This window comes from Helianthus annuus, chromosome 17, assembly GCF_002127325.2.
Source record: "Helianthus annuus cultivar XRQ/B chromosome 17, HanXRQr2.0-SUNRISE, whole genome shotgun sequence".
NCBI lineage: Eukaryota > Viridiplantae > Streptophyta > Magnoliopsida > Asterales > Asteraceae > Helianthus > Helianthus annuus.
The window spans coordinates 19,120,230-19,145,754 of NC_035449.2; the positions used below are offsets into that span (position 1 = coordinate 19,120,230).

The 25,525-nt window shown below is 35.1% G+C and overlaps 4 protein-coding genes across 10 annotated transcripts; 2 read left to right on the forward strand and 2 right to left on the reverse strand.

Annotated features, from left to right (window-relative positions):
- The first annotated feature begins 3,554 nt into the window (after positions 1–3,554).
- On the forward strand, positions 3,555–6,521 carry LOC110920781 (nucleolin 1). Of its 2 annotated transcripts, none has more exons than XM_022164977.2 (11): positions 3,555–3,709; positions 3,796–3,841; positions 3,944–4,104; positions 4,745–4,822; positions 4,909–5,055; positions 5,135–5,208; positions 5,286–5,400; positions 5,485–5,567; positions 5,649–5,736; positions 5,840–5,931; positions 6,024–6,521. In XM_022164977.2, exons 1-11 carry the CDS (start codon positions 3,677–3,679, stop codon positions 6,280–6,282), a joined length of 1,176 nt encoding a protein of 391 aa, XP_022020669.1. In that variant the 5' UTR covers positions 3,555–3,676; the 3' UTR covers positions 6,283–6,521. The 2 variants fall into 2 exon arrangements, with proteins under 2 accessions (XP_022020669.1, XP_022020670.1); XM_022164978.2 differs by having other exon boundaries at positions 4,912–5,055.
- Positions 6,522–10,551: 4,030 nt separating this feature from the next.
- On the forward strand, positions 10,552–14,297 carry LOC110921080 (reticulon-like protein B8). 5 transcript variants are annotated; one of them, XM_022165347.2, is made up of 7 exons: positions 10,587–10,698; positions 11,730–11,778; positions 12,749–12,940; positions 13,341–13,512; positions 13,627–13,759; positions 13,852–13,921; positions 14,006–14,297. In XM_022165347.2, exons 3-7 carry the CDS (start codon positions 12,754–12,756, stop codon positions 14,161–14,163), a joined length of 720 nt encoding a protein of 239 aa, XP_022021039.1. In that variant the 5' UTR covers positions 10,587–10,698; positions 11,730–11,778; positions 12,749–12,753; the 3' UTR covers positions 14,164–14,297. The 5 variants fall into 5 exon arrangements, with proteins under 5 accessions (XP_022021038.1, XP_022021039.1, XP_035842646.1 ...); XM_035986753.1 differs by having other exon boundaries at positions 10,589–10,854; XM_035986754.1 differs by having other exon boundaries at positions 10,589–10,698; positions 11,701–11,778.
- Positions 14,263–17,345, reverse strand: LOC110921079 (endoglucanase 5). The gene is made up of 9 exons (XM_022165345.2): positions 17,124–17,345; positions 16,812–17,024; positions 16,532–16,732; positions 16,352–16,438; positions 15,980–16,268; positions 15,746–15,909; positions 15,290–15,662; positions 15,154–15,198; positions 14,263–14,693 (listed from the first exon to the last, which is right to left on the reverse strand). The coding sequence occupies exons 1-9, from the start codon at positions 17,328–17,330 to the stop codon at positions 14,404–14,406; spliced, it is 1,869 nt and encodes a 622-aa protein (XP_022021037.1). The 5' UTR covers positions 17,331–17,345; the 3' UTR covers positions 14,263–14,403.
- Positions 17,346–19,631: 2,286 nt separating this feature from the next.
- LOC110922858 (alpha-galactosidase 1) lies at positions 19,632–24,551 on the reverse strand. Of its 2 annotated transcripts, none has more exons than XM_022167058.2 (15): positions 24,186–24,551; positions 23,364–23,422; positions 23,233–23,289; positions 23,112–23,146; positions 22,932–23,035; positions 22,545–22,620; positions 21,630–21,688; positions 21,464–21,529; positions 21,282–21,365; positions 21,124–21,188; positions 20,955–21,037; positions 20,780–20,870; positions 20,501–20,550; positions 20,023–20,163; positions 19,632–19,954 (listed from the first exon to the last, which is right to left on the reverse strand). In XM_022167058.2, the coding sequence occupies exons 1-15, from the start codon at positions 24,326–24,328 to the stop codon at positions 19,859–19,861; spliced, it is 1,209 nt and encodes a 402-aa protein (XP_022022750.1). In that variant the 5' UTR covers positions 24,329–24,551; the 3' UTR covers positions 19,632–19,858. The 2 variants fall into 2 exon arrangements, with proteins under 2 accessions (XP_022022750.1, XP_022022751.1); XM_022167059.2 differs by having other exon boundaries at positions 19,634–19,951; positions 24,186–24,550.
- Positions 24,552–25,525: the final 974 nt, after the last annotated feature.

Here is a 25,525-nt window from a genome sequence, read left to right on the forward strand (position 1 = left end):
GGCGCCGGCGACAGTCCCCTGTCAGAGCTATTAAAGCAATGGGCTGACGTGGCGTAACCCCCACGGCCGGCGAGACTGACACACCTGCAACGGTGCAGCTCGTCGTCAGCCCATCCATCAATCTCCTCCATCACTCCTCGGCTATAAATACCGACCCCAAACCAGGTTTGAGGTATCTCTTCACAACTCTCTAACTACTACTACAATCTTGCTTTGCTTCCCAAGCAAACTACTGATTCTCACGCCGGAGAGTGGTAGCAAGGAGCACCCCCCACCCCATCCTCCTTGTTACGAGTCACGGCTTGTTTCCTTGTGCAGGAGATCATCCACCGGTGACCCAGCCAGCGATCTCCGAGAGGAAGGGATTAACCCTTCTTGACGAGACCAGTGTGTTAACCCTGCCCGGTTAACCATTGTTTCATCAGTGATAGTTTTATATTATATATTCTATTAAGTGGTTGGTTTTGCTATTACTGTTAGTGATACTTTGTTGCATATACATAATCTTTATGTAAGTTTAAGGATTTTTGGAAGCAATCCTTATGTACAAGTATTGTTGTGGGTGGAAAATGTTCACATGCTGCTGATATAACATTTTGTTTGCTTTTTTATATCAACTGATCTTGAATACAATGCACTTGAAACTATGGATGCTAACCTTCAAACGATTGCAAAGATTGCTGCTTTGGTCAATTTGTAGACATTGAAAAATCTAAACGATTATGTAACCACTGGAATACCAATTGAAGCAACATTCAAAGTATAGTTACCTTAAAAGGTTTGTTTTTTTATATGCAATCTTAACTTGTGCTTGTCTTATTATGTTTTTTTCTTTGTAGATTCTTGTTGAGGAATTGGCTCTTGACTGGTTCTTGTTCATCTATAGGAGACAATGACTATATGGGTAAGTCACTAGTAGTTTTTTTGTTAAATAATTTAAAAAACTAATCTTCACTTATGGTTATCAATTTCTCATTGTATCATATTTTTATTATGCGATAAACTTTATCCGACCCGAACCGTTAAACCGACCCGAATTTTTTATGTTCGGACATATATAATTGAAATATTTAAAAAAGTGAACCCATTGGGAAAAAATTCCTGAATCCGCCACTGACTAAAACATAAAAGAAAGTGTTTGTTCTAAAACGCAATTGATTAAAAACATAAAAGAAAATGTCTTTTCTAAAACGCAATATATCAAAAACACAAAAAAAGTGTTCTTTCTAAGACGCAATAGACAAAAAACACAAAAAATGTCTTTTCTAAAACGCAATGGATCAAAAACCTAAAACAAAATGTTATTTCTAAAACGCAATAGAATAAAAATACAAAAGAAAGTGTCTTTTCTAAAACGTAATTGACTAAAAAGTAAAAACATAAAAGAAAGTGTGCATTCTAAAACGCAGTTGACTAAAAACACAAACAAAAAGTGTTTATTCTAAAACGCAATTGACTAAAAACACAAACAAAAAGGGTTTTTCTCTAAAACGCAATGGACAAAAAACTCATAGAAAATGTATTTTTTCATTGTTTTGTAAAACGCAATGAACAAAAAACTATGTGTTTTTCATTATTTTTGTAAAACGGAATGAACAAAAAACACAGAAAAAATTACAAACAATCCTCCATCAAACAAACATTTCTTCAAAAGTTGCGTCCGTAAAAACAAACGCAGGATGACCGTTAAAAGTATTTCCTATCTATACATTTACCAATTGGGGGAATAGTGCCAGGCAGCTGCCTGTCACTCCCCCCATTGGACCAACACGTTTATTATTTTATATCCATTTTCAAATTACGTTTTTGCCCCAAACTCAAAATAAAATTACGCTTTTTGTCCCCATCTCAAAATTACGATCTTGCCCTCAGTTCAAAATTACGACTTTGCCTTGCACTCCCCCATTGGGCCAACCAATTTATTATTTTATATCCATTCTAAAATTACGTTTTTGCCCCTATTTAAAAGTACGATTTTGCCCCCAGATCAAAATAAAATTACGGTTTTGTCCCCAGCTCAAAATTACGATTTTCCCCCCATTCAAAATAAAATTGTCGTTTTACCCTCAACTAATAATTACCTTTTCACCCCCAGTTCAAAATAAAATTATGTTTTTGCCCCGAGCTAAAAATTACGATTTTGCCATCTGTTCAAAAATGTGATTTTTGCCCGTTTAAAAAATTGTGATTTCGCTCTCAATTCAAAATTACGTTTTTTCCACAATTCAAAATAAATTTATGTTTTTGCCCCCAACTCAAAATTACGATTTTGCCCTCGGTTCAAAATAAAATTGTGCTTTTGCCGCCAGCTTAAAATTACGATTGTGCCCTTAGTTCAAATTTATATTACGCTGTTACCCCAAGTTAAAAATTACGAATTTGCCCCTGTGAAAATTTACAACTTTGCCCTTGGTTCAAATTTACGGTAGCGTCATTACTTTAGCTTTTGGCAAATTACGATTTGTCCCCAGTAAAAAATACAACTTTCCATCAGTTAAAATTACAATATTGCCATTGTTTTAGTTTTTTTTTTAACTATAAAAGTGTTTTGTTTCAATTAGTTGACTCGATTTAATTGTTTTTCGTGTAAATGAGCTGCCTAACACTCGCTCATTATTCGGTCATCGCCCCGCAACGCGAGCGGGGCATCAACTAGTTAATCAACGTATACAAATTCAATGTGCGGGAATAGTGGTTTTCACCTATTGGGTGAAATGGGTGGTGGTGGCCATCTATTGGCTCACATGGGCGGCAAATAAAATAGTCTCACTATTCTATTGGCCCAACAAATTTACGATTTTATCCCGCTTTAAATTTACGATTTTGCCATGAGTTAAAAATTATGATTTTACCCCCCACTTAAAAATAAATTTACGCTTTTGCTCTCAGCTAAAAATTCCAAATTTGCCATCGGTTTAAATTTAGGATTTTGCCTCGTTTAAATTTACAGTTTTGCCATTAGGTTTTTTTTCTCACAGCCAAGTTACGATTTTGCCCTCAACTTAAATTTACATTTTCTCCATCGTTTTTGTTTGTTTTCCTGGTTAAATTACAATTTTGCCCCCAAGGAAAATTACAGTCATGCCGGCAGCTGCCTGCGACTCACTATTGGTCCATTTAATTTACGATTTTATCCCTGAATGAAAAATATGATTTCGCCCTCAGTTCAAAATTACGCTTTCCGATCGTTTTAGTTTTTTTAGCAAAACTAAAAAAGTTTTTTTAATTGGTTGACTTCGTTTTATTTTTTTCGGTGTCAAGGAGCTACCAAACACTTGCTCATTAGTACTGAAAATTACAGTTTTGCCCTGAGCTGAAAATTACGGTCTTATCATCGTTTTAGTTTTTTTCCTAGCAAAATTATCGTAGTATTTTTTTTAATTGATTGAGAATTATTCGGCCATCGCCCCGAATACGGGCGGGGAAACTACTAGTTAAACACAAATGTATTTTGATCTTCGCCGTGACGTCGCACAAACAGAAAAGACCTACCGTTAAACAAAACCTAGACCTAAAATTAACGGCGTAAGACATAAATATCTTCAGATTATCACTATATATGCATCAACGCCCCCATTCTCCCAGCCTACTTCTTCTGTAAAACCCTAATTTAGGGTTTTTGTTGCAGCCTCCTCTCAACAACCCTAATTTCATCACTCCTGTTTGATTCTTCAACATGCCTAAATCAGCCAAGAAGTCCGCCTCCAAGGTAACAACTAACAACCTTATTTCAAGTTTTCAATTGTTACTTCGTATGTCTTTAACATGTTCTGTTTCAATTTCGTTTCGTTTCAGGCTGTTTCAACTCCTGCAGCTGCTGCAGAACAGCCGAACAAAAACGGTAGTTAACTGTTAATATATATCTATATTTTGTAGTACTTTTGTAGGTTGAATTAAATATTCTGTACAATTGAGTATTTATACTTGTATTTGGAATTTATAGGTAAAAGAGATGCAGAGGAGATTGTTGAGAAGAAAGCGGTCAACGGTAAGAAGCAGAAGATAGTCAACGGTGGTGTTATTGAGAAAAAGACCAAAGCTCAAAAGAAGAAAAACAAGAAGAAACAGGAAGAAGAAGTAGTAGAAGAAGAAGAAGAAGTGAAGGTATAATCTATTTTCGTGTATATATAATATAATTAATTAATAATACATGTGAATGAATAGATACATATAGTTGTAATTAATTTTAGGGCTGCAAACTAACCTAACGAACACTAACAAGATCTTGTTCGTGTTCGTTTATTAAGAAATATATGTGTTCACGAAGTGTTCATGATCTCTTACCAAACAGGATTTTTTGTTGGTGTTCGTCTGTTAAGGAAATGAACTTGTTCGTGTTCGTTTGCGTTTGTTAATTTTAGGCAACGAACTAAAACGAACGTTGATGAACACAAATGAGCACAAACTAATGTTCATGAGCACAAATGGACACAAACAAACGTTCATGAATAGAATATATATTACGCCGACACGTTACCTAACTTCCACAAACATAAATGAATGAACGTGGCCTTTGTTTGTGTTCGTTTGTTTAATAAACGAACGAACACAGACAAACTTCCCGCTGAACAGTCGAATGATCTGTTCGTTTGCAGGCTTGGGTATAATCTTTTTACGTGTATATACAACAATAATAATAATAATACATGTGAATAAATACATATAGATGTATTAAATGTATTTCTACAAAGCCAATTTAGACTAGTTTTAACATAGTGTTTTGTCTATGCTGTATTTTTTGTAGGAGGAACCAAAGAATGATGATGTTGCAGCTGAAAATGAAGCTGATTCAGACAGTGAGGACAGTGACTATTCCGAAGAAGTGCGTGAGCTTTTGTGTCCGCTTTAAGGTTTTAATCATAATCATAAACATAAGTACTTAAGTTACTTATAAATGTTTATCTACAGAAGGGTGCTGCAGAAGAGGGGAGCGGTGATGATGACGAGGACTCCGAGGGCTCCGAGGGCTCAGACGAAGAAGATGATGGTTCCGAAGAGGATGAGGAACCTAAAACCACAAAGAAAACCAATGATACTCCGTCAGCAACAAAAGCGGTTAGTGTTGTGTTCATATATGTTTTGATTTTTTTTTAATGTGTATGGTTGTATCACTAATAAATGTTACACATGGCAGCCTCAAGCTCCAGCAACAGGATCCAAAACTTTGTTTGTGGGCAATCTAAGTTTCTCGGTTGAAGAAAAGGATTTGTATGTGCATCTTGTTTATGAGTTTAGCAACTATACCGTTTTTGACCGTTTTCGACAACTAATTAATTACCTTGCAGAGTTGAATTCTTCAAAGACGCCGGTGAAGTTTTTGAGGTCCGTCTTGCTGTTAGAGATGGTCGATTTGCAGGTTATGGACATGTTGAATTTACCACCCCTGAAGCAGCTCAAAAGGTTTATTTTAATCTCTTTACTTTATTTTTCTCAATTAAATTACCATATATTTTATATAACTAACAGGCGTAATTCTATTTGCAGGCCCTTGAGCTCAATAATGAATTATTACTCGAACGTGCTGTGAGGCTTGATTTAGCAAAGGAAAAGGGTGCTTACACTCCTGGGTAATGATTCTTTCTTATTAAGATGTTACAATTGATTAAAAACTGACATTTGAATTGACGATCGGATATTTCATGATGTAGCAATGATAGGTCGTCTCAAAAGAGTGGACAATCTCAAGTACGAACTGTATTTGTAAGGGGATTTGGTACCGACGACGGCTTTGAAGATGTATGTTTTACATTTTACATTTTACATTTCATAACCCCACAAGTTATTTAGTTATATGCTTCTAATTTTATTATTTAATAACATTTTTTGGTATGTTGCACAGGTTAGGAGTAGCCTTGAGGAGCACTTTGGGAAATGTGGAGAGATTTCAAGGATGTCTCTTCCTAAAGATTTTGAATCTGGTGGTCCTAAAGGGTATGTTTTTTGATATATAAAAGTTAAAATATGTGTATATTGATATTTGTTGTAATAAATAAATTAAGTTTTTAAATGCTTTGTTTCTTCAGGGTTGCTTTCATAGATTTTACTGACGATAAGGCCTTCAGTAAAGCTCTTGACCTTAGTGGATCTCAGGTTAGTGGCGGCACTATAACAGTAGAGGAAGCTAGGCAAAAAGGCGGTGATGGAGGGTCTGGACGCGGTAGGGGTGGCGGAAGAGGTTTTGGTGGTGGTAGGGGCGGCGGAAGAGGTGATAGGTTTGGCGGTGGTAGGGGTGGCGGAAGAGGCCGTGGCGGTGGCCGTGGCCGTGGCAGAGGCCGTCGTTAATTTGGCATTCTAAGCATGACAACATATGATACATGGAAGATTTCGCTTTCAGTGACAATTGAGAATGGAAGTGTATGTAGCAGCAGACTTCTTGTATTGTTTTTGTTTGGTTTAATCTATGATTTTGTTTTATAGTTTTTGATGAGATGAGATTGGAAACTAGCTTCACATATTATGTAATATCTTGTCAGGTTTTATGTTTTATTTTAGTAACCTAAATGAAAGCCAATTTTGTTCCATTTCATTTTCTTACCAAACTAACACCAATTCATTCTACTATGGCCCCCTGTGAGGTTTTTATGAACAGCTAAAAGAATATACAAGTAAACTAACAACACCTCCATCGCCTATGGCCCCCTCTCAAATGTAATTATCTACTTTGGAGGGCCATGTTGGGTAGAGTAGCGTCGAAAGAGGGCTTGTTGCAACGTGGGATTGGTATCACGGACATCAAATGCAATAGGTGGTGGTACGGTGATGAAACGCCGGAACACATCTTTGCGACTTATAACTTATGTGAAACTTGGACTCGAGCTTATTTATTAAATGAACTTCAATTTAGGCTCGAGTTTGTGATGGGTTTAAACTTTGCTAGGTTTGAACTTTCAACAAAACAAACTTTGAGTGAATGTCTCATCTTATTTACACCCATTGTTTCATTTTGGCAATTGAATGAATATATATAATAAATCAGTCATTTTTATGATCAAATAATGCTAAAGTTTAATTTCTAAGTTCATTTTATTTTTTACCTAGTTGTAATCAGATTAACTGCTGTAAGTTTTTGTAATCAGATTATCTAGTTGTAATCATATTAAGAATATTAGAAGGGTGCTCGTGCGATGCGGCGGGAAACATAAACACTGTCAGAGTGTGCATTCTTCAGTTGGTTTGGTTATTATCCTCAACTGAAATCGAAATCATCGATTAGTCTATTTTTATTAACTAATTGGTTTTGTTTATTCGGTTGGATTGATGGGTTTTGGTTTTATTCGTTTAATTTCGATTAATAGGCAAAACTAAACTTGAGCTAAAACTTTTGCTTATAAATAATGAAACTGAGGTATAAATATATGAAATGGGAGTTTAAACATGAAATACATGAACCGAAGGTATAACAGCTAAAAATATATGAAAATATGAATGGTTGGGTTCGGTTAACTTTGGTTAATTTGAGTATTGGTTAATCGGTTTTCAGTCAATTTAGTTTTTGGTTGATTTCGGTTCGGTTTCGTCTGTTTTCGGTTAAAGTTTCAGTCATTGCCCACCCTTAGACATTGTTAATCAAATAAGATATCAATTTTTTTAATTAAAAAAAACTATAGCAATACTATACTCAAGTTAAAGAGAATAAGATACTCGTTTTTATGATGTAATTTTTTTTAAAAATGTTGAGTTAATTACCAAAATCGTCCCTGAGGTTTGGGCAGGTTTACCATTTTCGTCCAAAATGACACTTTTGTACCAAATTACCCCCAACGTTTGTAACTTTTTGTCATTTTCATCCAAACCACTAACTTAGTTTATTTTTTCTGTTAAGTTGAGGATATTTGGATGAAACTGGCAAATATAAAACCACAGGGACGATTTTGGCAATTTACTCAAACTCTTTTAATTTTTTTATTTAATTAATTTTGTTACATATATAATAAAAAAGAATATACATGCAATTTTATATGAAAAAAATAATAGCTTTGTCACATAATTTTTATAAATTTTCATCCAACCACTAACTAAGTTAATTTTTCTATTAAGGCGAAAGATGTTCATAAACTAAGACAGAAATTAATTTCTAATCTTTTATATAGATCAGTTTTATAAAAATAAAATATACTTAAACCTCTAAATTTTATAAAACTAAAATGCTGGTGAGTGGTGACCTTATTGAAAAAGGTCAAATAAAAAAATGTTATCATATGTACCAAGTTTGTAATTCGTCTTCTACTCTTTTAAATTCGCTCCTAAGGAAAAAAGAAGCCAGTGCCTCCCCCCGCCCCTCTATCAAACAACGTATCGTTACTCAACCTTAAAATTACCCATCAAATTGTAATTATAATGCTATGAACCAAAAGTTTCTTTACTCAAGCCACTCAGAATAAGTATTAGTTAGTTACCCTCATAATCTTAATTAAATAAATATTTTATTTCTACCAACATATTTCCTAGGTGCTCAACACATTTAAAAAATATGTAACGTTTTACAACTTTTTTCTATCTCTACAACTGATAAATACTAAAAGTTGTAATTGATTGTTATGTGTTGCACAACAATGACGTTTTCTCTTTATAAAACTGATTTATATAAAGAAGCTGTAAATTAATTTATGTCTTAATTTATAAAATTTAAAACATCCTTCATCTTAACAGAAAAAATAATCTGAGTTGAAAATTTATAAAAATTATGTGACAAAACAATTATTTTTTTTTCTAAAAACTCTATGTATATTCTTTTTTATTATATATGTAACAAAAATAATTAAATAAAAGAAAGAGTAAACTTCCGTTTTGCTCCCTGTGGTTTAATCACTTTAACGGTTTTGCCCCAAACCTTTAAAAATAGTCATTTTCCTCCAATAGTTTGCTATGGTTTTTCCATTTTGCTCCCCGCCTCTAACTCCATCCAAATTGTCCGTTTTTCCGTTTTGCTCCCCGCAAGGAGCAAAATGGAAAAACCATAGCAAACTATTGGAGGAAAATGGTTATTTTTAAGGGTTTGGGGCAAAATCGTTAAAGTGACCAAACCACAGGGAGCAAAACGGAAGTTTACTCTAAAATAAATTAAAAAGGGCTTGAGTAAATTGCCAAAATCGTCCTGTGGTTTTATATTTGTCAGTTTCATCCAAATATCCTCGACTTAACAGAAAAAATAAACTAAGTCAGTGGTTTGGATGAAAATGACAAAAAGTTACAAACGTTGGGGGCAATTTGGTACAAAAGTGTCATTTTAGACGAAAATGGCAAACGTGCTCAAACCTCAGGGACGATTTTGGCAATTAACTAAAAAATGTTAACATACAAAAAAATTATGACCATTTAAAAATCATGAGGGTAGTTAGTTTTGTTATAAGGAAATAACGTATAACTATTAACTAATTTTCTATACTTATGTTAAAGATGAGAGATTAAAGTGTAATTAAGATGATATGATTATAGTGTAATTAGGTTTGAAAGACTAATTTACCTATTATAAATTAGCAACACTTAAAGAAGTTGTATAATATGTTTAGGGGGGTTTTTAAAAAAATATATGAATGTTACACTTTTAACCCAACACTACTTTGATTTTTTTCTTTTAAGTCAAAAGTTTTTTATTTTTACAATTTAACTATACAATTTTTTCACTTTCAACTTTGGCCCCTATATGTTTCATATCTCGCAAAATTTTCGTTTTACGTTTTGTTCTAAATTTTGCGAGTTAACGCGGCGTAATGTTCGTGTGTGGTTCATCGTTTTTATGTTTTTTTTTACGCTTTGTTCTTATATTTGCAAGTCAACTAAGATAATGTGCGTGTGTGGTTCAACGTTTTTATGTTGCCTATTTTTTTCCCGTTTGATAGGTTCGTCGTAACACGCATATCCTAAATCGACTTAGTTATTATTTTCTATATTTTACGTTTCGGTCTAATTTATCCGTATTAACACACCGCAACTTAAGTGTTGGTGGTTGCTGACGGTACTGTGACATTGGTGCTATTTGTCACGGTTTTACGCCTGCACCGCAACACGGGGGACTTATTTTAGATGCATTAAAGAATTTTTTTTCATAACTTGTAAAATGTATTTGTGTTTGGTATAGATAAGGCTATGTGGTATACTTTCATGTTCCTTAACTACACGTAGGCATCACATCACCTACTTGACCATCTTTCACTTCACCGCACACCAAGGAAATGGTTTAACCCCATTAACGCCCCTTAAAATTAATTAAAATACATATATATATAGCATGTTGTGTGTATGCAAATTTTGGAATGCTTGATTCCCCCACTCTCTCTCCTAGTTAACTTCTTAACATGTGAAGTTTTTACTGCCTCTTAACACTCTTCAGGAGCGGTTTAACAGGTGTTAACGGATGCCAACTAGGATTAACACCTATCAATGTTAGAGTATACCAGGTGGCCTAAAACATATATATAGCATTAATGTTTTTGAATGAATGCACATCAAAATATTAAATGAAAATAGTGACATTGGCTAAATGGGTGGTGTAAGATATCATAGGATAACGCATGGCATGGACCACAATGGTGAAATGAAACGCTGTCGTATTACTTATGGCGCTCATCCGTTAAACTTGAAATCACTCAATATAATATTCTAACTTATGTAAGGTAGTTTGGTATCATCTGTCTCACCACTTTCTAAACTTTTGAATCAACCTTTCACAATCTCCCTCATCATCGGACGGTAAACCTGGTATCTCTCTCTCTCACACACACATCCTTTCTGTCCTATATAAGGCTGGAAGGTGTGGAGGGCGTCACCCCTGCCACCTCACCTCCGATAGCCGGAGGGGCGCCAGGCACCATGGTTCATCCGCCACCGTGGTAACGAGGAAGAAGGTGTGTGCAGGTGGGGCACACATCATTTCACCCAATATTTTTTTTTTTAATTTTGTTTAATAGGTGGTTTTATACCATACCATGCAAGTTAAAGGGGCTTTATTCCATGACGTGGCGTTGACGTGGATCTGACGTGGCGTGATAAAGCCCCTAGTGGCTTTATCCCACACCCTCCAGCCTAACTTCAACCGCTTGTGTTTTACTGGTTTTAATCATTTAAGTCCAAAATCAAAATGTTTACCGCCATGTGTCCCTAGACGCTTTTTTTTAAAACCATTTGAGCTCTTTTGAGTCCAAATTTTAACCCTTTGAGTCAATTTTTTTTTTTAACAAAATTGGACTCAAACCGTTATAAAACGAACAAAATTGGACTCAAAACGTTATAAAATAAATGGCTAGGGACTCTGGGCGTCAATGGCGAAGCTTGACCCGAATGACGGGGGTCGAAAACGTATATACCAAAAAATTTCTATAGAACCAGGGGGTCGAAAACGTATATACCCAAAAATTTCTATACGAAAACTACATATATAACACTACTGAGCGAAAAGTTCGGGGAGTCGGGCGCCCCCCGCCCCTTCTATACTTCGCCAATGCTGGACGTTAAACATTTTGATTTTGTAGTCAAGTGGTTAAAACCACAAAAACACTCTTACTGAAAAAAAAAAAAAAAAGTAATTTACTCTTTCTTATATCTCTCTGTAGAATTTGTGTATGGCTTTATTATGCAATTAAATTAAATTGGGGTTTTGTTACTCATCTTAACACAAATGGATCTATTACTTCAAAGAATTTCAAGATGTTGAAATTGATCCAACACCTATTTGGATTGGCTTTTATTACTTACATATTTTAGTTGTTTTTTTTAATTCCCGAAAAATTCAGTTGAAGTTGGATTATTTAGCACAAGTGTTCATGGGACATCTTCGATTTTGTAAGCTTTTTTTGAATATATTTGATAATTAAAAATTAAAAAGTGATTCACCTCACAGTTCATCCCTGCTACTTTTTTATTTTTGGGTTGTAGAAAGTTTGTTCCTTTTTTATATAATTTTTTCTTTTAAGGGGAGGAAGCTTTTTGAACCTGATTTTGACTTAAAAGTCAACTGTTTAAAATCCGAAAAGTAGTTCTCTTTTTCATACCCCTAGATGGAAATTCTTTAGATACAAGTTGTACAGCCAAATTGAGTTAATTGCCATTTTCATCCCTATGGTTATATTAGTCCAGACCAAATTTCAAATTTGTATCATTTTTGTTCCTGACATTCTTGAAGCATGCCGGTTCCGTCCAAAAAAACTAACGTCTGTTATATCAGTTCCGTCCCTGTGGTTTGTCCAATCATGCCAACATGTTTTAAGAGACGTTAGTTTTTTGGACGGAAGTGGAATGTTTCAAGAATGTCAGGGGCGGAAATGGTACAAATTTGAAATTTGGCCTGGATTGGCATAACTGGACAAACCACAGGGACAGAAATGGCAGTTACCTAGTAAACTTTTTTATCCAGTAAACCATTTACAATCTCAATCTCTTTTGCTATTTGTACATATCAACCGCCTTTGGACCTCCACCTTAATTTTGATCTAGACGTACATGAAGTGCCGCCTCAAGGCCCTGGGGCGGAATATCCGAACACCTCTGGCCATAACGCGCACTTTTTAAAACCAAGATACGCATTAATATCTGTGTATATACTACATACACCATACACAGTGACATTGGATTTAGCTACTAGATATGGGATTCATTGAGCTTTAGTTATAATGTATCTGATAATAAAGATTAATACTCTTGACATATGCAATTATGCACTATAGTTGATATGATAGTTACAAGGAAATGACAATTTATATTAGATAACTTTTGTTAAAACTGATAATAACATTACTCATCTTTCCAACCGCAGGAGCCATGCCAGAGGGTATAACACCTGAAAATCTAATAAACAACATCATGGATACACTTTCCGATAAGCATCAAAGTCACAGCTCCGGTTCATTTTTTTCGGAGGAGAAATCACCACCCTCTGTAACTGCTCAGATTAACAAGCTGTTTGGGAGACAGAAGCCGGTGTACAATATTTTAGGGGGTGGCAAATGTAATGTTTATCTCATCATTATCTTTGAACTTGATCATGATAACACACATGCACACACTAGAACGGTGCCCGCGCGATGCGGGCCGCGGGAAGACAGACACTGGTAATCACGTAACATTTTAATTTTTTTAAATATAAAAAAAGTATAGCAATAACATACTTAAATAAAAGAGAATAAAATGCTTTTTTATGGTGTAGGTGTTTAAAAAAAATATTAACGTATGAAAAAGTTATGTCTGGTAAAAAATCGTGGGGAAGTTGGTTTAAAAGTCAATGATATGTTTATAAGGATTGCATCATATGTTTTAAAATAATGTAATATTACATTTTTGTCCTCCTTATATGTATTATAATATAGTATAGATATATTCTAAAAATTGAATTTCCCTTCATTTTGCAGCTGCTGATGTACTCTTATGGAGGAACAAAAAGATATCGGCAAGTGTCTTATGCGGTGCAACTGCGGTTTGGGTGCTTTTTGAATGGCTTAACTACCATTTTCTTCCTCTTGTCTGTTTTGGTCTTGTTGTATGTATCATTGGCCAGTTTATTTGGTTACACCTCTTGAAAAGGTATATTTTTATTTATTTTTATTTTAACAATCTTTTATATAGTAGAAAGCTTCTGTAACAAAAAATTTTGAAATTAACGAATACACGTCACTTATGATCTCTACTTGTTATCAGGGCCCCACCTCGTCTTAAGCTGCCTGACGAGCTCTTTGTGAACATTTCTACTACAATAGGCACTGAAGTTAACCGTGCTTTAGGCTTCCTTCAGCACGTTGGTTCTAGAGGAGATATTAAGCAACTTGCGATCGTATGCCACATTTTAATCTGGATTTATTATATAGTTAATATATTGAGCATGTCACTAGTATCAATATTTTTTTTTTTTTAAATTTTGTTTAGGTTGTTGGGAGCTTGCTAACTGCTGCAATTATTGCAACCTGGTGCAACTTTTTGACTATAATCTATATAGGTAAGATTTTTCTAGATTAAATGATCTATATATCTTTTGGCTTAATATAAAATTTTCCATATGTTTATTTTTGTTTCTGCTAAGGTTTTGTGGCTGCTCACACTCTGCCTGTTGTGTACGAGAAGTACGATGACCAAATCGATAACATGGTATACAGTGTACTAGGAAAGGTTCAGAACAACTATAGTAAGCTGGACGCTAGTGTGCTACGTAGAATTCCTACTAGGAAGAAATTTGCATAATTTTATTTAAAAATGTTACGTAAGTCTAATTTTCCGTATTAGATTGCTTATGGTGTATTTAATATTTATCAGTAGTTTGCGAATAAATAGTGTTATATATTTACTGGAATGCGAATAGTTTCTCATTTCTCGTATATAGATACAATTTTCAAGATTAAATGTCAAAAAATAGAAGGTTTCCTGGTAGGTTACAGTTATCAAACAGGAAATTGTATGTATTTGACTATGGTGGGGTGATGATCAGTGGAAGGATTGAACCGAGACCTTAGCCTGTGGGCCACCTTGAACATACACGAAACTGCACTCGGAACCAGGTTTGATAACCTTAATCCATTTCGGAAGCTCGTATATGTTCTTGTTTTGAGTTGGAGATAATCCCCATATTGCCCCTGATAAGTTTTCGATTTCCAACTTCAAATCGGTTATTGGTTTTTCTGACCGGTTCTTGATTATCACCTTGTGCCTGTAGTATCCAATTCCCCCAACGGTCCATGAATCTGTTATCGTGTGAAAGAACTCCACCGGCGGTCCTATTAAAAAGCACAACCACCTAAGTCAGTTTTCTTTCAATTCTAATATTCTATATTAAATGACATCAAACATACCAAAAATATGGCGTATGTAACGGGTTTAGGTTGAAACAAGTCATTTTGGTTAAGGTCAAAACCAACCGGGTTGAGTTGTGTTGACTTGCATACGCATGGTATACACATACCCCTTATTTGTCCGTTTTTTTATTGCGAATAACTACTTTGTTAATTGTGATTATGGAAACAAACAATATTAATCTGAATATTTCATAAAATGATTTAAGAGGCTGTATGCACGAAAATAAACTTTGGTTGCCTTTCAACCCGTTTGACTGGTTCAATTGGTTCGGTTCTCCTGTTAGCTATTTTTTAATTGACCCGTTTGAGATAAAGCACAGCCCAAATCGACCCATTTATAAGTAAATGGGTACAAATTGCCACAACGTTTGTCGAAACTTACCAGCTTTTTCGTATGGTTTTACCGGCACCTTAGGGACATGTGAGTCTGCAATAGTTACAAATTACATATGAGCCGGAATGCATAAACGTACGTTTAGTAGAATTACTACAAGACACTTTGGTGTGTTACTACTCACATGAATTGGTTTGGCCCTTTGTTGGGGTGGGTCCCGCTGCATAGTGTGTATCGATGCTATGTAACTTAGAGAAAAGTCCCACAAGAGGGGCAGTCCCCGATAGTGTAGGCTCGGTTTGTTCATAACTGGATCGATCATCCTCAAAATTGTCGTATTTGTCCGGTCCACCAACAAGCCCACCATAAACAATGTTTGGGTTAGCCTCTGGGCGGTGGTACCATGCGTCAAACCCTTGTACACAGCCCACTACTGAATGGAGTACAGATATGGACGCAATCGATGCACCCCTGTGGTGCACATGAATCGGGTAGTTTTGACCATACCCGACCATATAACTCATTGACTTGGGATTTTTCCCTAAGATATAATCAGCCTGCATAACATGCGACATCCGTTAACTACATGAACCCATCGTTTACATACTATTTAACTAATATGGATTGAATCGAGACATGCCTGTGATTTAGCAAACACGAGGAGTTCTTGAGGTTGAACACTAGCATCAGGACATTTTAGGACGGTTTTAACCGCCGAGAGATAGTCCGAGTATACGGCTAGCAGGAATGCAGCCGAGGCTGCGTATTGCATGTTGTTCCACTCGTGCAAGTATAGCAAGCCACCTGTATTGAAAGATGTTAGTATAGTTTTGACTTTTAAGGTCAAACAAAGTCTTTTAGACGGTCAACAAACCAGGAGTCAAAGGTGCATTGTAGCCGGCGTTCTTTTGGTGGCAAGCGCATGCGAAATAGTCGGCTTTAGCTTGATACTGTTTCAGTGTGGCGGTGTATGCCCCACCGTATCCATCCATCAACACCTTGGAAAGGAGAATCTGGACGCCGGCGTATTTGTTATCCCACGAGAATTCCTTCACCGCCCAACCAGTGCCGCCCATCGAGGCGGCATTATCCACTACGTATTTCAAGTATGACTCGTCTTTGGTTGCCCGGTACAACCATGTTGCAGCCCACAATAGTTCATCCTTCAAAGTTCAAACCATAACAAACCGTTAGTTTCGCATTTGGGATGCTTCTTATGTCAAACGGGTTAAATAGATCAACTTACATAGTAACCCGATGATGTATAAAACTCTCTCGCAGACGGGATGGAGTCGGTGAAAAGTCCCCTAAACCGATCAGCAAACCAAAAAAGCTGCAGTTTGTGAAAGTAAAGCCAAAAGTTACATCAAAAGATGACAACAAAGTCATTCAAGAACTAGAAACGATTCAAGTATCCAGTCCCGACCTGTTTAGCATGAACCAATAGCAAATCCGAGTAAGAAGAGTTATAAGGCCTGAATGCAATAGCCGCTGCAGCCATAGCAGCAGCGGTTTCACCCGCAAGGTCTGAACCCGGGTGCTCAGTATCCAATTTATAAGCGGTTCGTGGTGTGGTCATGTCTTCGGCGCGCTCCCAACAGTAGTGATCAGAGTCACCATCACCCACCTGCACAAGTTTGAAAAATGTCAGGAAGTAGTATATTATCTTAACACTCTTAAATAGCATAATAATTATATATATATACCTGTCCCCAAAGAACATTGGGCTGAGAATGGGCTTTGATGAAGTAATCAGTACCCCATTTGATGGCATTCAAAACATGGCCCATTTGGTTAAGATTAATGATACTTGTGCCATACTCAATGGCTCCCCATGATAGCATTGTGACACTATATGCCATTGGCAGCCCAAACTTCACATGGTCACCAGCATCATAGTAACCTCCAGCCAAGTTCACCTACATTCCATACAAACACTTCATCATGTCTCGGTACACAACCCGAATAGCACAAGTGATGTATCTAATATGTTAACAAGTAAGTAGTGAGATACTTACCTTCTGTTGATACCCATCGTATAGACCGGAATCGCCACGCCATTTCACACGTTGAGTCCCGGGTAAGTTGCCAGACCTTTGTGCCTCGAAAAACAACAAGCTTTTGTCAACGGCTTCACCATAATCAAACGCTAGCGAGGAGGCGTCGATGATGGTCAAAACTAAGACGAATGTGGTGAAAACTCGTTTCGGATTGATCATCGTCATGGAGTGTTAGATGGGGTTGTGTTGAATTGAGGTGAAGAAGAAATGACGAGTGACATATATAGAGAATGCAATGCAAGAAAGGTGGTAGGATTCACGTTGATGATAAAGAAAGAATCCAGGTTAGAGCCCCCCACGTTGTGTTTAGTACTTGATGTTTATGATTGCCCACTAAGTTTGACTTAAATTTCAATATTATTACTTAAATATAGAGTGAGATTTTTTATTCTTTTAGTATATATAATGTACCAATTAACTCTTAAAAGATTCCTAGGTGGTTTATTAATGGTCCCGTTAACAATTCAAGTCAATTTGGTTTCAACTTATTTGGTTCTTATACATGTTTGAACCGAGTATGAGTTGAAGGCACCTCCTTCATAAGTGTTTGTGACTATTATAGATAGAAATAAGCAAACAAAATCAATATATATTTAAAAAGAAAACGAGTTAACTTATCGAACCAATTTGAGCCTACCTATTTGAGCTCGAGCTCAGCTCGAGTCATTTTGAGAACCAACTCAAACGAGTTAAAAGCTCATCTCGAGCTCGTTTCAATATCACTTAACAAAGCCAAAGCTCGGCTCCCTAATGTTATCATCATTATTATTATTATATTCTATACATAAAAAATTAAATTTTTGTTTGGGCTCGCGCGAGATTTGTATGGCAGGCTTGAGCTCGGGCTCAGGCTCGGCTCGTTCGAGCTTCTAACTGAGCCGATAATGAGTAGCTCTCGAGTCTCTGGGCTTGTTTACACCCCTAGGCTCAAGTGAGGGGAGACGCGAGTGGACAAGGAGATGAAGACTCGAGCTCGGGCTCAGGCTCGGCTCGTTCGAGCTTTTAACTAAGCCGATAACGAGTAGCTCTCGAGCCTCTGGGCATGTTTACACCCCTAGGCTCAAGTGAGGGGAGACACGAGTGGACAAGGAGATAAGTAGGCGTCTAAGCAGCACCATGTGTCGCAATATTAGAGGATATAGCTATAATAAAATATAAGTTTATTATTTGATAAAATATACAAGAATATCTGATAGGATATAGGTATATATAAGTTTATTATCTATCGTGAATGATTTTGCTTGTTTCATCTTCTAGATATCTAATAACGAGTAATTTATGCTATTTATTGCGACGGTATGGTTTTGAATAAAATTAATATCCAAACGGTGCATAAAACTAAGCACGTCGTAACGGTATATTCGAAGTTTTATAAAAAAATATATTTGACAGGAAACAAAATATGTGCACTGAATGAAAACCATAAACACGTAAACCGACACTACCGACATTTGATCTGTATCAGTTCGGTTCATTTTGTTACCGGTATGTACTTGCAATCAATATAGTTTACGACACAAAATATTATTCTGACAACTCGGTTCGCTATAATACATGTACTAGTAGTTTACAATTCAAAAAAATATTTGCAACAGTTTCATTACATAAAAGTTGTTAGATGTAACCCAAAAAATAAACTCGCGTAACTCATAATAAAATTGTGTTTTAATTGATCGAAAACCATAAAAGCGAATATGAATATCAGTTCCAGTAATACCGACATTGTTACCGAAGTTATCTGGTCGAAACGGCTTTTGTTCATCATTGTATTGGCACGGTACCGACACTGGATATTGCATACGATACCAAATAAAATATAGTATATTTCAAACAATACTCCGTTTTCAACAAAATTTATAATAGAATGTTGACAGAAAGAAAAAAAAAATAAACACTGGTGCGCATAATGTTTTTTAAAAATAACTAACAAAGAAATGAAATCAACCCAAGGGATCTTGTTCGAATGTGGTGGTCGAAGAGTGTTTCAAAAGTTTGCTAAGCGTCATCTGTTGAAAATGGTTGTTGCACGCTGAGATCAAATGTTTGTTGAGCGTCCCTTTAGCATGAACCACAAAAGAGCAGTAGCGGATTCAGGATTTTTTTCTACCTGGTTCCTTTTGGTAGATTTTCACTAATTCTCACTATCTTTTTCCAAATCGTATAAGGTTTCCATTAATTTTTTTTTTCATTTCCCAAACCAAGGGGGTTTCTAGGAACCCCCAGAAACCCCTGGATCCGCCACTGCAAAAGAATAGCAATTCACATGGACGTGCATGTTTTGATGACAGGAGAACGTGACAGGCTAAATGTTTGAAGAACACGTCTAATAATAAAATAATTGTGCTTAAATGTGTGTGTTACTGGTCACACATATTTTGGGACTGGAACTAAAGGTGTATGGCAGAAGCGACCGGTCAAGCGTTTGGACCGCTTCATAAGTAAAGTAAGACGAAACCAGTGACCCATAATCATAACTAGGACAGAATGGCTATGGTTTAAGCACGTTATGTACACGTAGGAGACGTACATAATGTTTTAGCGTCTCGTTATGGACCATTACATGCTAACATGGAAACCGACGCTTAGATTTGGGTTTAGTTTGTTGTTTTGGTTAAATAAAATATAAGATTTTATTCTTGTAAATTTATAAGCTGCCAGTAGCAACTCATTGGATCCACATACATAAGCGTCCGTCAAGATACTGGTTTCAAAACAAACATCTTGCAACCATGAGAAGCTACCATAGCGGTCATGCTGTCGGTAGGTCTTTGCTTCCAGTCCATGTGCTGCTGCATCCAATATAAAACATTAACAATGACACTTAAAATGGCAATAATTAAAGGCAAGTGAGACTTACATCCCAAAGATCCCTGGTAACCACGGCCGTTTTCGGTGGAAGCCCAATATCGTCCCAATGGGCTGTGATCTCGGCACTTACAGGGCCGCGGTTCACCAGGAGCACAACTATCCTGTAGTTGGAAAGGGGCCCAGCCCAAACCTGCCAAACAAGCGAAAACAAGTGAAGTTTTGTTTTGTTTGAGATAATACAACCCCGATCGACTGATAACTGAAGGGGGTGAAACTGCAACCCAGTGGCGAAGCTTGAGATTTCCGACCCGGGTTGAAAACGTAGATACCAAAAATTTCTATAAAACCGGGGGGTCAAAAACGTATATACCCAAAAATTTCTATACGAAAACTACATACTCTCCACTACTGAGCGAAAAGTTCAGGGGGTCGGCCGCCCCCCACAAAGCTACGCCCTTGCTGCAACCTCTAGTCTTGATGAACAAGACAAGCATATGGTTAACCTGAAGAAGGGTTTAGTTAAGTACCTCGAGATCGCCTTCGCTTCTAACCTTTTTAGCCTGAACACCGAGACTATCTGTGGAGATGAAAGCACATGATCAAAACAAACATTTATACGAGTCAAACATTTGACTTTCAAATCTCAAAAATGGTGACAAATTAAAACTCTACACAAATAGGAGTTGATTCTATCAAAGAGAAGATTACTTCCATGACACAAAGTTTTGTGAGTAAAACGTAAATAGAATTTGGATTTTTGAGTTTCAAACCAGAAAAAAATAACTTCGTAAGTCAAAGTAGCGTACCTTGGTTTACAGCAATGACCTCCTTGTTTCCAAGGATATGGAGAGTCTCATTCGTGATACTTTTAACATCACAACCGATAAGAAGAGGAGCCTGCAATGACCCGAGAGCATTAGTGTACACAATACAAAACTCATGCGTTTGACATGAACATATATAAGTGACAATGCGTTATACCTTTGAAATAGCCCATATGCTAAAGTGGACTTCGTATTCGTCTTTTGTCATCCCTCCATTTCCAACCTCAAGCATGTCTGGATCTGCGAGTACAAAAGTTCGTTTTTTTTCCAATGTATAAAGTGGTATTATAAAGATTGTTCACAAATTCAGCGAACTAGAAACAAACCATTCCAACCACCAGGTCTTGCGTAATCTGCATAATACTCGTTCATGTCGGCTATATACATCATGCTGCATAAAAACAAAATAAAAAAACAAAAAAACTCAATATAAATGTACTTAAAATAACTGTGCAAAAAACATGAAGCGTGCATATGAAATTACCTACTCCACGTATCGCTAATGTCATTTGTAGTCCTCCAACTGTTTCCAACTTTGGAACCCCAAAGAGCAGGATGCAAGTCTCCCCTATCCCACATTTTTTAAACAAAAAAAAATAGTTTTATTGTTTTAATAGCATGCAATATTAACTATAACTTTGTAAATGGTTGAAAAAGTGAAATTACCATTCACACAGTGAGAAAAAGATAGGACGGCCTGTGTTCATGAGCGCTCTAGTCATTATCGGGTATCTGCATTAGTTAAAATAGAATATATAATGTTATTAAATGAGATAGAAACTAAGTTCATGATGTTAGAAGTTAGAAGAACATTGAAGTTGTGGTGAATTACCGAACGGTTGGTTTTATCCCTTCATTGTTACAGTTATCGTACTTCAAGTAGTCGATACCCTACACAACAAGGTGTTAATTGTTTGTAATTTTCTGCAGCCAAACACCACAAATATATATATATAGGAAAAGGATCATGTGAGAAGTGATATGCTAGTTGAGAAACTTGAGAAGCATTCTGGACCACACATTTTTCTAAGCCTTTCGTAATATACACATATGTATAGTTTAAAATTGACTATATACATATGTGTATAACTCAATATACATATATGTATATAGTCAATTTTAAACTATACATATGTGTATATTACGAAAGGCTTAGAAAAACGTGTGGTCCAGAATGCTTCTCAAGTTTCTCATATAGGGTGAACTTCTCTTAGGATCCCTACCCTATATATATATATATATATATATATATATATATATATATATAGGGTAAGGATAGTGTAAAAAGGGCCTAAAGTGTGAGAAGTGTATTATAACACTATATATAATACTATATAACACCATATAAACACCGTATAACAATATGTAACACCATATAATACCATATAACACTATGTAACACTATATATCATTATATAACAAATATAACACTATACATCTATTATAGATGTGCTATCAGACAAACTATAGTGTTATATTTGTTATAAAATGTTATATAGTGTTACATAGTGTTATATGGTATTATATGGTGTTACATATTGTTATACGGTGTTTATATGGTGTTATATAGTATTATATATAGTGTTATAATACACTTCTCACACTTTGAGCACTTTGAGCACTTTTTACAGGATCCTCTACCTATATATATATATATATATATATATATATTTTCTGTCCAACTTTATGTTTGACCTCAAAAGTCAAAGGGCCAAAGTGTATCTTTGAAAAACAACTAAAATCATACCCATGAAGCGAACGTTTGGGCATCTTGTTCCTCGTGACCAAGTGAACCAGGCATCGTCTTGCTACAAGTCATGGTACTGCAGAAATAGAGGTAAAAAACAAACGTTTATATGTTTTTATGTGATGGAAGTGAATAAACTCTTTACACACACTTTCTTTTAGAAATAAGTATATCACAAAATATCAGAATTGGCTAAAACTTACAAAAACTGGCTTAAAATATGATATTTTAGCTAAATAAATGACGAGTCATTTGGTAACATAACATGTTTTAGATAGTAATCACTTAATAAATAGAAATAAATTAAAAAAAATAAAAAACTTGCAAATAACTGAAAATGCTGAATTTTGAACTTTAAACAAAAGATTTTGGTATCACAAATCTTACCCTGAATCGGAATATATACCGAGCTTAAGACCTTTGCTATGGACATAGTCAGCAAGAGCCTTGATGCCAGAAGGGAAAGTTGATTTTCTAGCCACAAGGTTACCCTGTAATCGTCTACACGTTTAGATTACGCACATCATAAACAAAAACCTGTTAGAAAATATTTAAAAGTATGCAAACCTTTTGATCGCGAGTTTTTTCAGCCCAACAATCATCTACAATGACATGAAGGATAGAATTTTCGGGTTAGATTTTTAGTTACAAGTAACGTAAAATGGTGAATGGTTATAAAGCTGCATACCGATATTTACATACTTGTATCCAAGCTTAGCAAGACCAGTAGAAACAAGAGCATCAGCTGTAAAACATATTAAATTATTAATCAGAGATTAAAACAAGTATTATTTGATAAAAGAGCAGAGATTTTGTCACCAGTTTCTCTGATCACTGTTTCATTGATGTTGCAGCTGAAGTGATTCCAACTATTCCACCTGAAACAAAACCATGAACAGTTAGATCTGCACTAATAGCCATTTGTTGGTTAAATCATTTTGTTTGCATTATTAATGAACAATAGAGCCACCAAATTAATAAATTTCTTTTGGGTGCAATTTAATTTAGTTTAATCCTTTTAGTTTTTATCTAATAACATATAGTATTAATTTTTTTTTAATAAAAATCTAAATACTCAATTTTGTTTTTTTTTTTTTTTGAACGGCAAATTTCTTTTAATTCCTATCGGCAAATTTCTAAATACCCAATTTTGTTTAATTCTATTAAATTTAAAAAAAAAAAAAATCTAAATACTCAATTTTAATTTTTATGTCTGTATTTAAATATAAATTTTATTGAAAATTGAGTAATATTAAAAAATACTTTTCTGTTATTTTAGTTTGTGATACACATGTTAGACTTTCGAATGCTACTTTCTCATTATTATATCCTCAAATGCTAATTAAAATCTATTGCGGAATTATATTCATCTCATCTGATAATATTAAACGCCAAATCACTATTAACTAACTGTAAACTAACATGGTCTTTGCATAATTACTCAGTTTACGGTGCAATTTCTTTAACTTAAATAACAAAATTATATTCCTCCTGTATAGTTAGTTGTACATAAAATATTAAGCATGCTAGCTACCTAGAGATTTCTTTGTCAGATGATTTGATTAAAATATATTGTTTGATCAACAAATTAAAAAAAAAAAAAAATCTTAAAGTGTTGATGTATAAAAAAGAAAAACGAACCCCATGGGTGGAGTGTCGGCAAGGCCATTGGCAAGAAGATTACGTCTCTCCGGTAACATTTTCCGATCACCTTCTCCTCCGGCAGCTGCCGCCGTTAACATTATCAGCATCATCAACATCCGCATAAGAATTCTTCCGTTCATGGTCTCCGTCACTGAGAAGAGAAGGCCAATGAAGTATTTACAGCAGCAGGAATCTTTTAATCCGTACTTTAAAAATAACCGACAAATGAGAAAGAAAGACCTCTCTAGAAACACGTGATCAACAACGTAATTTTTGTCAAAGTTGTTGTAAAAGCTTTCAGCTTTATCTGTATCTTTGGTAAAAGGTTTTATCTTTTTATCTGTATAAAAGTAATCTTAATCTTTAAATCGGGTAAAAGGTTTGAGTATAATACCACTAGGTTATTGCCCCCGTGTAATACACGGGGTGAATCATAATTATAATATGAAATAAAAAAATATGTTCATAATATGATCTAAGTATATATAATATAGAGTAATATGCAGACCAAATACGAAATAAATATTGAACTTTGTATAGCCATTCATAATAATAATAATATGATCTGTTATTTGTTTTAGGATTTGTCACAGGAACTTAAAATTTTGTACCACTACTAATATTTATTGTGACATTTTCTGGTTCAAAGGTAACATGTCTGATTTTATTTGATAATAGATTATTCTGACGGGTTAATGTTGGCATAATATTATATTTTCTACCATCCAAATATAGTTTCCTCACTTTCGCTATCATTAACATTAACATTAATATAAGGTATGCTCGTATTCAAAGATATAAACCAATATGAATTGTACGAAATAATAACTTTTATCACAATTAGTAAGGAAACCAATAAAAACTATTGATAATGTAATATGTCCCATACCATTTGAAATGTCTGAAAAGGGACTTCTAGACAGATAAAAGTAATGTAAATGAATTGACAAAACCTGAATCAATAAAACCGATTAACTATAGTTAAGAAAATACTATGTATAGTTTAACACTTTACATGTACAATTGAACCAATGAAACATATATATATATATATATATATATATAAGTGAGAAAAATAAAAATAAAGACATGAGACACCATACGACATATAAGTAAATCTAAATTTAAAAAAAAAAGTTATGACATTCCGAATGTGAAGATACCTTTCACAAACCTCTACATCTTAGTTACAATAGGAAAAAATATGTATGTTAAGAGTTTACCTTGTTTTAAAACACATATCTAACTTATCTAAAAATACATGATGTTTTCTATGTACCATAGATAATATGCATATTACTTATTTGATATGGTAAAGTTATCTAAAAAACATGATG

What these genes read in the sequence shown, in the direction of transcription:
- LOC110920781 (XM_022164977.2), top strand. Translation starts at nt 3,677, where the DNA reads ATGCCTAAATCAGCCAAGAAGTCCGCCTCCAAG. An exon ending in ACAGTGACTATTCCGAAGAA is followed by an intron (nt 4,823 to 4,908) that starts GTGCGTGAGCTT and finishes GTTTATCTACAG; the next exon opens with AAGGGTGCTGCAGAAGAGGG. An exon ending in CCCCTGAAGCAGCTCAAAAG is followed by an intron (nt 5,401 to 5,484) that starts GTTTATTTTAAT and finishes TTCTATTTGCAG; the next exon opens with GCCCTTGAGCTCAATAATGA.
- LOC110921080 (XM_022165346.2), top strand. Translation starts at nt 12,754, where the DNA reads ATGCCAGAGGGTATAACACCTGAAAATCTAATAAACAACATCATGGAT. An exon ending in TATTTTAGGGGGTGGCAAAT is followed by an intron (nt 12,941 to 13,340) that starts GTAATGTTTATC and finishes TTCATTTTGCAG; the next exon opens with CTGCTGATGTACTCTTATGG. An exon ending in ATATTAAGCAACTTGCGATC is followed by an intron (nt 13,760 to 13,851) that starts GTATGCCACATT and finishes AATTTTGTTTAG; the next exon opens with GTTGTTGGGAGCTTGCTAAC.
- LOC110921079 (XM_022165345.2), bottom strand. Translation starts at nt 17,330, where the DNA reads ATGACGATGATCAATCCGAAACGAGTTTTCACCACATTCGTCTTAGTT. An exon ending in CCAATGTTCTTTGGGGACAG is followed by an intron (nt 16,733 to 16,811) that starts GTATATATATAT and finishes AAACTTGTGCAG; the next exon opens with GTGGGTGATGGTGACTCTGA. An exon ending in TATTGGTTCATGCTAAACAG is followed by an intron (nt 16,439 to 16,531) that starts GTCGGGACTGGA and finishes CACAAACTGCAG; the next exon opens with CTTTTTTGGTTTGCTGATCG.
- LOC110922858 (XM_022167058.2), bottom strand. Translation starts at nt 24,328, where the DNA reads ATGAACGGAAGAATTCTTATGCGGATGTTGATGATGCTGATAATGTTA. An exon ending in CCCAAACGTTCGCTTCATGG is followed by an intron (nt 21,689 to 22,544) that starts GTATGATTTTAG and finishes CTTGTTGTGTAG; the next exon opens with GGTATCGACTACTTGAAGTA. An exon ending in TTACCAGGGATCTTTGGGAT is followed by an intron (nt 19,955 to 20,022) that starts GTAAGTCTCACT and finishes TATTGGATGCAG; the next exon opens with CAGCACATGGACTGGAAGCA.